The 10,451-nt window shown below is 41.1% G+C and overlaps 1 protein-coding gene across 1 annotated transcript in view; it reads right to left on the bottom strand.

The window, feature by feature from the left end:
- Positions 1-10,451, bottom strand: part of LOC119893753 (mucin-2-like) — a 39,343-nt gene continuing 28,892 nt past the window's right edge. The window contains exons 33-44 of the mRNA XM_038706087.1: positions 8,270-8,339; positions 4,658-4,758; positions 4,061-4,092; positions 3,786-3,963; positions 3,572-3,676; positions 3,438-3,478; positions 3,192-3,314; positions 2,978-3,076; positions 2,727-2,855; positions 2,551-2,590; positions 506-629; positions 1-389 (exon numbers count right to left, since the gene is read on the bottom strand). Coding sequence (XP_038562015.1) covers positions 179-389; positions 506-629; positions 2,551-2,590; positions 2,727-2,855; positions 2,978-3,076; positions 3,192-3,314; positions 3,438-3,478; positions 3,572-3,676; positions 3,786-3,963; positions 4,061-4,092; positions 4,658-4,758; positions 8,270-8,339 — 1,253 coding nt within the window. The 3' untranslated portion in view covers positions 1-178. The remainder of the gene's footprint in view (positions 390-505; positions 630-2,550; positions 2,591-2,726; positions 2,856-2,977; positions 3,077-3,191; positions 3,315-3,437; positions 3,479-3,571; positions 3,677-3,785; positions 3,964-4,060; positions 4,093-4,657; positions 4,759-8,269; positions 8,340-10,451) is intronic.

Below are 10,451 nucleotides of genomic sequence, written 5' to 3'. Positions count from 1 at the left end.
GCACAAACAAGACAATAGAAAAAATGAGACATAAGAAACGTTGCATCTTTTTACTTGATCAATGGATATAATACTCTCTCTACAATTACATTTATTTTGAAAGAGATTAATGATTGTGAAGATAATATACGATTAAACTTTTACGTCATGGATACATTTATGTGATGACATATTTTTATTAAATCAGTATGAAGCGTCGCCTCCTGCGAGCAGGTTGTCCAGCAGCTGTGGTGCAGTCTGTGGAGCTACAGCTACAACCCTCCACATGGATGTATGTGTAGGTAACCACATCTCCATTCAGGCAGTGCAAGTCAATAGTGCGATTGCTGAAGCTTGTTTCCTTACAGCAGGAGCAAGAATGCTGCAGAGTTGATGCTTTTTCAGAGTATCTGAAGAAAGCAGGTGCAGGATTGATTACTCAAAATCTGCAGAAACTACAACTAAAACATTTTTAGTAAGTGTGTGATATTCCAGAGGAATGAGAAATATTAATAATCATACTTACTTGGTGAAAGTGGTGCAGGATCCTTCACAATAGGTCATATTTACTTCCTGGTATGACTGACAGTTCCCGAACATAATCTGAGTTTCCATGGATTGTAATTTGCAGGCCTTCTCCTTCTCCACACCTTTTCCAAAGAGACACACCCTTTATTTTATTGTTATCATTTAAAGGTTCAGTGTGAAGTTTTGGGTGAATTTCTGATGATCTATCGACAGAAATGTAATATAAGATCCATAACTATGTTTTCAGTGGTGTGTAAAGACCTTACGTAATAAATCATTATGTTTTATTACTTTTAGAAGCTGCCATTTGAATTTACATAACCTTTGGTCACCCCTTCCATGTATGTCGCCACGTTGCATCGTCATGTTTCTACAGTAGCTGAAAACCAAAAAACTGCGCTACAAAGCGTGTTTTGTCACTACGTTCTGCTTGTTCTACTTCTGGTAGAATTCAGACAGTGCAAACATTTCTTACTATGTTGAATACATACGTTAAAAGAAGAAGAAGTAGTAATAATATACTGCAGGGGTCAGCAAATAAGTTTTGCATTGGAACAATATTTTCAACCATTAGATGGTGGTTGAGAATATAACATAAAATTGACCTGCATCAATATTTTATTTGGTTAACTTAGTAGGTAAGGTGCAGGACTTACATCCTGAGGGTTCAATTCCACCTCAAGATAACTTTTTTTTTCTCTCTTCAACAAAAGGATTCTACAGTGAATGTTTCTCAGATCATGGCTTATGCTGCACTGTTTTTATTTTGGTGTTTGAGCTGCATCCACCAACCTACGTGGGCTTTTGCAATTCCCCAGTATCTCCAGGCAGAGGACATTTAGGGGAATCACGTTTTCTGGCGGCTCTTTCACAGGTGTGTCAAGCAGGCTACAGACTCTTTTAATGTCGTTCAGAATTTTTCAAAGTAAATGCTCAGTTCAACTCCAAATACTGCATTACAGTAAACAAGTTTCTCGCGCTTTTATTTTATAGGCTAAAACACTAAATAGGAAGTGATTATGTGAGTAACTGTTGCTGTCATGACTGAGATCTATTTCAGCACGGCTATCAAAGTATTTATTTATTTATATTTTTTGCCGCTATCAAAGCACCATAATCTGGTAGTGGGCCAGATATTATTGTTGGCAAGCAGTTTTGGAGAGGGTCCATAATCACAGAGAGAATTAATGTGTTTCTCTTGTCAATGTTTGTATAAACTTTACTTAATGTGTGGTTTATAATGGACTGTGGTGCAGAAACAGTGACAGTAGCTGTTTCTCAATCTGCGTTCTTGTCTGTACTTGTGTTCTTGTGGACTTGTGAAACGTCATCACTAGCAGCCAAAGTACTGTTCCAATTCAGAAGTCCATGTGTTCTCGTTCTGCCTGTTTTACAGAGCCTGCATTGATGGTGACTTGTGTGGACTTCGGATAGCCAGATATTCCAGAATGCATTTTGCCGCCAAAAAGCAGAAATTGACGAGAAAACTCACAACTGTAACTTATAATACTTCTGTTCTTGTGTCACATATAGTTGTTTTAAGAGTTTTTTATACGGGAATATAGTTGTTTAAACTCCAAATATGTGGTTGATTTCTCAAGACAGAGCTGATTTATGATGTGAGGTCCCGCCCGCTAACGGGTCCGGCCTTCATCAAATCTGCTGCTGTTCTAATGTGTGCTGCTGTTCTAACGTGTGCTTCCGTTCCTGGGAGTTTGTACTACCGAGCCAAACTTGCCAAGTCCAAGTCTTGGCTTACATTTTCCATGTTATCTGTCAGTGGCCAAGTCACAATAACATATGTTTTTACTGAATAATTAAGTAAATATCATTTCTTAATAAATATACCCAAAGAACCCCAATTTCTTGACTGACTACTCTCAGAAGAGACACCTTTTGTGCTGTTGTCAGCCACCATAGCTGTCCTACACTCTTTGAAAGGTTAGTGGGCAGTGGTAGACTGGACAGTTGGTTGCCACGAAATCTTCCACACTGAACCTTTAAGTAACTTCTAACCAAAAGTGAAGAAAATGTCATACTCACAAATTTTACAACAGCCATTTGCTGCAGTCTGAATTGTGTCCTGAGGAGGAAAATACACAACATTTCAAACTATTTTGAAAAGGAATTATGTCGTTTGCTTTCAGAAAATGATTTTGTAAAACATCAACAGCATTTAATTAGCCAATGGAGAATAATTGATTGAAAGTGATACTTACAGGTTGGCAGTCACTTTGCTTGAATGGCGGGCAGACAATGTGTGATCTGGTTGTTGTTAAAGTCTCACCACTTTTATCACACGTGTAGTGCTCACACTTATTCTCAGGTGGTGACCAGGTTTGTCCTTGCTGGAGAGCAGTGAGATACAGACAACCAAACAAGCCAGAATCCACACAGATATCAAAATACTGAGGTACTTTAACCTATTAAACATGAACATGTGGAGTCATAGCCAACAGACCCAACTTACCATCAAGAGTTGCTTGGTACCATTAATGTTGACAACACACTGTGTCTGTACACACTTTCCACAGCATTTGTCCGAAACAGTTCGCACATATTCATATCCCTGAGAAAAAGGGGGTTGGATTTTTTCATAATTTTTTACAAATTCACCCTCCCAGTAAACATATTCTGAGAAAAACAAATTGCATTGTATCTAATGTGTATACAATCTTTCTCACCTTTTCACAATTTTTTTCACATTGCTGAAACTCACAAACTATTTTGAATAGATTAGAACTTGGGTCCACCACATTCGTACAGTTGCAACTCTGACATGTAGGTCCAGGAACCGAAGAACCAGGCTAGCAAATGCAAAGAGGTAATGTTCATGTTTGTGTTTTAGCCATTCAGAAGGGCAGCAGCAAGTCATAAAATCATAAAAGTAATGTGTTGATGTTCTCAGTACAATTCCTTTTCTTGTTTACCTGGTATTCACTTTCTTCGTGAACACAAACTCTTTTAGGCTCTAGAAAAGATCGAGACAATGGAAACTGTGTTAAAAGTGTCACTGCCATCAATACGTTTTATACAACTTCAAACTGTGAATATATGAGCTCACCACATGTATGTTCTGGACAGCATTTCCCTTCAGGAACACTGACAACTAAAGTAAATCCAACCGGACAGTTCATTCTTGTGACTGGGCAAGTGTTGGATTGACATTCTGTAGAGATGATTAAACATTAATTATTCAGAGCAATTTTCAAGAATCACCATCAGTAGTAATCTGAAAATGTTAAAACTCAAATGTGCATAGAGGTTACGTGTCTTACGGCAAACATATGTAGAACAGCAGGGGTCTATGGGATCCGGTTGTTGGACAATACCGAACCCTGGACCAGTGCAGTTTATTAGAGGTGGTGGTGGGCACACCTTAGGCTTGCAAGACACAGTCTTGGTGGACTCCTCACAGATGCAGTTTAGGCTTTTGTAGACAAACATCTCGTTAAACTGAAGAAAAAAACAGAGTAGTGTCATCAATGTCTCTTGCAAGTTATACAACAATGGTTAGGATTTTAACTGAACATGAGAAGAAGGCTTGGCTGACCTTACGAGGAATGCCCTCAGGATCAAGACATCCTGTTGGAACACAGTTATTAGCAATTCAGGGCTTCATGACTGACATTATGTTGACCAATCTGCTGGCTGATTGATGTGGTGCGCTCTCTCTACAAATGCCAGCATAACTTCTGTGGCCTAGTCAAAGTGAAGATTTTGATTGACTGATAACAGTTGGCTATCACGCCATCAGACTGATGAAAGTAGTCTGTTTAAGTGGGTATTTTCTATACGCAAAACCAAAATTGGTTATGATGAAGGCTTACTTTCTCTGAGAGAAAAAACACCAACAACACACAGCTCTTGACAGACCCACAGAATTGCTGACATTGTTTTTCAGAATTTGTTGGGTTTTACAGGTTATTACAACCAAACTGCAATACATTATGTTTTATATTGAGTCAGATGGAATAAATAATTTAATAAAAATCTGAAAACACGTGAAATTATAGTGCTTGTGGCCGTGTTTGCCCCCCAAGAGGATCCAAGGATGTAACCACCAGTTCTATAAGTTGTTAGCTGGGCATCTCTACCAACTTATTCTATACTCTATAGATTAATCTGGACTTAAACAAACCACACTTACCACAAATTTCAACACATTTGTCAGAGTATTTGCTGAAGAGTTTCATTTCATCAGGACAAAAGCAGCCCTCAGTAGTGAAGTTCTTGGTGAGTTTGTCAGGACTAGAATATGTAGTCATCAAGAAAGAACATTAATAAAGAGTAAAACAGTAAAAACAAACTTAAAATCTAGTACATGACAGACCAATATTATGCAAATATGTAAGGAAGCTGAGAAGGCAAATCTATAAAATGTGTTTTAAGGCATGATGTAAAGGCTGAGAAAGAACCAAAAGACTGAAAACTAACTGGAAGACAATACTGAGGCAAAAGATTCAAGTTAAAAACTGACATGATGTATTTGGGGCGGCTGTGGAGGCTCAGGAGGTAGAGTGGGTTGGCCGTTAATCGGAAGGTCGGTGGTTCAATCCCTGGCCCTCCCCAGAATTGTATGAATGAGTGTGAATGTTAGTTTCCGTTTGAGCACCGTTCCGGTGTAAAAGCATCTTACATGTAAGAAGACCTCTGGAGCAACTAAGGCTGAAGTGTTGGTGATGGAACAGTGGGTAAGACACCCGCCTTTGGTGTGAGAGACCACAGTGCGAATCCACTGTGAGACACCAATGTGTCCCTAGTTGCTCCAGAGGCGTGCGACCTCTGATATATAGAGCAGTTGCATTCACACCCACCTGCCAGCCAGTTCAATGTACATTGCCTTTACTGGATTCAAGCCTTAATTAAAGCTGCAAGCAGCGTTGGGCGGGCCCTCGCACTTGTAAGCGCGTCCGCTGGCCGAGTTGCATATTCTGGAGCTCTGCCGGTTCCGACGCCGCATGAAGGTGTTATATGTCACTTCCTGTGTCCCCTATGTGGAGCTACATAGCACTTGCCGCTATGAATATAAATCGGTATTGGCGTGTAGATGTCTGCGGGGTGGGAGAGTTATCAAGCACGTAAAGTTTGTTTCAGATGTGAGCATGTACACTGAACAATAATGTACCCAAACTATAAAATAAATTCCTTTTATATTTCCCTGCCTTGTTGTTTATGTGTACATACAGAGGAAGAATGTGAGAACAGCACACATTTCATCGTTACTGTATGTTAGAGCATGGGAGAACAGTGGATACTTTTAATACAGCCCACACCCCTAATACTGTGTAACTATAACAAGTAGAGAACAGAAGAAAAAGATGTTCTTTCTTTACAACTGTCTGCATAGCTTATTCATATTGTGTAATGAATGAAAATAAATAGGCCTACTAGGCTCCTCTCTACTTTGACATTTAAGATTAGCTTGTTTGATCCACCTTCATACACACGTGACATTACTGTACAACTTGAGAAAGGTGAGTTGTTTTCTGCTCCAGCCTGCCTAAAAGAAAAGCGTTTTGGGATTAAATGGACTTTATTAGCTGCTGCAGTGCAGGATGAACTCAGAATAGACCCATTTCTCGCCTTATTATTCTAAATCATGCAATGAAGAAGAAGAAATGCATAATAAATCCTGGGACAAAATCTGTCCACAAATACTGTACTGCATGTAGTCTAATGAACAAGACTTGTGTTATAGCTGACTTGGGCAGTGAAATGTTTAATTTTTTTAATTCATGTGGTCATAGTTGTCCACAACTCAAATCAGAATATAAGAAGAAATTTTTAATACCACCTCAAGAAGGCTTCCTATCAGAAAGGTAGGAAGGTATTTCAAATATACAACTGCAGTACTTAAATCTAAGTAAAGTAATTTCCCTGACATTTTTGTGTTACTTTACTTTTAATAGACGCATGTAACAGGTTTTATACTTCCCTATTGAATTTGCTCGGATTATTATTTATTTTTTTTTTTTCTGCAAAGTAGGCCCAATGACATGGCCTAAACATACTCGAAAACTCACCAAAATTTGCAAACATGTCAGAACCGGTGAAAAATTTCGTATTCTACAAGTTTCGCACATGGGCGTGGCAAAATGACTCGCTAGCGCCACCTAGAAAATTGGAAAAGATTAGCCCCTCGTTCACGTTCAACCTACATGTACGAAATTTTCTGGGGACATGTATCGTATCAAGACGCACAAAAAAGCCTCAAGAACCCATAGCCTAAAGTCAACAGGAAGTCGGCCATTTTGAATTTTACGGCCATTTTTGGATGATTTACACACTTCGTACTTTAACGAACTCCTCCTAGGGATTTAGTCCAACCGACTTCAAAGGGCATTGAAGATGAAAAGTTGTGCTATTTGCGAGTTTTCGTCAATGGGCGTGTCCGTGGCGTCAAAGATCAACTCTTCGCCATGACACAGGAATGCTGATTTTCACCCACAGTCATAGCGCCACCTGCTGGCAACAGGAAGTGACTTTTAACGAAGCAGCCCCCGCCGCACGTTTCACCTACGTGCACAAATTTTCTGTGGTACGTGTATCTTGTCCAGACGCACAAAAAAGCCTCTTGGAGTGATGCCCTAAAACCGACAGGAAGTCGGCCATTTTGAATTTTACGTCAAATTTTGGATGATTTACACACTTCGTACTTTAACGAACTCCTCCTAGGGATTTAGTCCGACCGACTTCAAATTTGTGCTGTGCCTTCTAAAGGCATTGAAGATGAAAAGTTGTGCTATTTGCGAGTTTTCGTCAATGGGTGTGTCCGTGGCGTGGCGTCAAAGATCAACTCTTCGCTATGACACAGGAAGTTGTTGTAACTTCAGTGTACATGCTCACATCTGAACCAAACTTTACGTGCTTGATAACTGTCCCACCCTGAAGACATCTACACGCCAATACCGATTTATATTCATAGTGGCAAGTGCTATGTAGCTCCACATAGGGGACACAGGAAGAAACATATAGCACCTTCATGCGGTGTCGGAACCGCGTAGCAAATTCACAGCTGCACCGGCAGAGCTCCAGAATGTGCAACTCAGCTGGCTCACACCCGGACGCGCTACAAGTGCGAGGGCCCGCCCAACGCTGCTTGCAGCTTTAATTTAAGACTGCATTTGTAATAAATTATATTAACCGCAACTACTCTGTTTCCAGTCTGCTCATTGGTTCCTAATTAATTAAATTGTGTCTGCATAATATCACTAATTGCCGAACTGATTTTTGAGATATACAGTATGTCATCTCTACAGTAGGAGAAGAGAATACATTAATTAAAAGATACAATTTTCTGTTTGATGGATATAAAGAGAACCAGTCCAGAGCTATTATGGAAATACTCACCCACTATTTTAGCTCGTTCACTAGCATTGCATGATCAATAGCGTTGAAAGCAGCACTTGCGTCAAACAGCATCAATACAGAGGCATTATTAAGTCCTTAGTTAACCTTAGATGAGCTGTTTCAAGGTAGAAGTTGTGTAATTGATTTCTTTGAGAATTAAGAGTAATTCTAAGATTCTCCTGAAGTTTTAAAACTGACAGATAAAGGCCAGGTCCTATTAGCACTGACTGAATATATTTGATTTTTAAATTGTGACACATATGGAACAAAGAAAACTGTTAAAATATGGTGCAAACTAAACTAATACACCGTTATTTTTCAATAATAACTATCCTATTATCCAGTATGATATGTATGTATGATATGAACACAAAACCACTTATTAGGCTTCTTTTTAATTAAAACTTACTTGTCTTCACAGGTTGGCTGTTCTGCAGGACCACATGGCTTGTAAACTTTGCTTGATGGGCAGGCAATGGCTGTTAGCAAAGACAATATCTCAGTACAGTTGTTAGAATGTTACATATGTACCGCTTACAAACTGAATATGATAAAATGTAAAGTAACCTTTGCTTTCCTGAAAGGAAAGAAAAATAATGTAAAACTAGAACTGCAAGTAGTTGTAACACCACATAGAGGCTGATTGACGCAAAATTTCACACAGCCTGTAGGGATGGCAGGCCAGATAAGTTCCCCGAGTTTGGTGTAGATCGGCCATTTGAAACCTAAGATAACACATCACATCCAGTTTTTTGCGTTTAGGCAAAAATTTGTTAGCCTATAATTAGGACGTTTTTTGGCGCTTCCAAATTCCCTCTACAAACTTTTATCAGGTTGGTCCAGAGATCTTCCTTCCCAAGTTTGGTGCCGATTGGACTTTTGACCGTTTGGGAGGAGTTAATTAAAATAGGTTTTCAAGTTTTTGTGATTAGCAAAGCGTCATCGCACAGAGGCGTGTCCTATACCATACGAATCGGCAAGATCCCCCAAACACATAGATATAAGGTTTATGAATGTGTGATGTAGTGGGGGGTAGTTATGAGGCAAAATGTCCTTTGGTTGAAAATCCCATTGAAATGAATTGGATTGTCCGATAGAATTTCAGTTCCAATTATAGTGCCACCTATAAACCGAATTGCACCAGATTTTTCAGGTGTTATCAGGGGAACAATTTGGTATCAATCGGAGTTGTGGTTGTGGAGATTTTTTTGAATAGCGCCAACTAGGGGCTAACTATACCAAATTTTGCACAGCACCTCAGGGGGCATGCCACATAAGGTCCTCAAGTTTTGTGTTGATCAGCCTTTCCAAGCCTGAGATATGTTATACTTCCTGTTTTTAGCATTTTTGCAAATATTTGTTAGCTTCTTGGGACATTTTTTGTCAGATCAAAATTTCCTCTACAAACTCTCTTCAGCTTGGTCCAGAGATGGTCTGTGCCAAGTTTTGTGCTGATCGGTGTTGCCGCTTCAGAGGACTTATTTAAAATAGGTTTTTCAGTTCCCCTTCGAGGGAACTTGAACTGCGTCGATGACGACACTATGGGAACACTTCCGGGCGTGGCGGGGCTGAATTATGAATGAAACTACTCCAATTCTATTGGTGTTGCTAGAACGGTAGCATGTGACAGCGTAACTGGAGGCGTATATAAGCATGCCAGCACACAGGACACATTAGCTTTTTTCTATTCAGCAGCCACTCTGAGTATGTTTGAAAGCTCCACTATTGGAAAATCGTCTTACCTGGAAGTTCCCAACGAAGCAGAAGAGATCATGTCTGGTAAACAGTTCCGACAGTGTGTTTTTCTTTGCCCGTGCTACATCACGGCTGGGGATACTCACGAGATGTGTGTTTCCTGCCTAGGGATGTTGCACGCCCAGGCAGCTCTCGAGGGGGCTGCCTGCAGCCATTGCGAGGCCCTGTCCCTGAGGGTGCTAAGGTCTCGTGCGGCTCTTTTTTCGGTGGATGGTCAGATGCGCTCTCCCCGTGGGTCAGGCCCCGCGGTCGCTGAGGCGTCGCAGTAGCTGCGGTCCTGGGGATCCCAGCGCGATATCTCCGAGGGCATCGGGACGGCTGAGGTCCTTTGCCAGTCCTCGTCTGCTGACTCCCCCTCCCCTCTTTCCCGATCGGGAGCCCGTTTTTCGGCTTCTCCCGCACGAAGCATGAGTCTGGAGAGGCTTGCACAGTCTGACTCCATGGAGATAGATGTGCTTAGCATCATGGAGGATGACTTCCGGGAGCCGGGCCGACGTCATCAGTCTTCGCCCAGCTACGATGAGTTATTGGAGGTGGTGACGAGGGCTGCGGCCAAGCTAAGCATTGATTGGCCACAGGCGGTGCAGGAGCCACAGGCTGGCAGTAAACTGAATGAGCATTTTCTGCAGCACCGCGCTGCGCCCGCGCCGATCTCTGCCATTCTTTCCTGATTTGCACAATCTTGGAATCGACCCTTTTCTGCACGGCTGACTACTTTCCCTCTGCTGGATTACAGCAACGTGACAGAAAATTAAGCAGCACGGCTAGGACATCAGCTCTGGTGGGCAAGGCTTACATGACGGCGGGTCGAGCTGGTGCAAGCCTGCACACAATGG

This window comes from Micropterus salmoides, unplaced genomic scaffold, assembly GCF_014851395.1.
Source record: "Micropterus salmoides isolate LMB-PRFRI ecotype aquatic unplaced genomic scaffold, ASM1485139v1 Ms_hic_scaffold_8, whole genome shotgun sequence".
In the NCBI taxonomy this organism is placed as follows: domain Eukaryota; kingdom Metazoa; phylum Chordata; class Actinopteri; order Centrarchiformes; family Centrarchidae; genus Micropterus; species Micropterus salmoides.
Note: the sequence above shows the minus strand (reverse complement) of the source record. Positions and strands in the feature narration are given on the sequence as shown.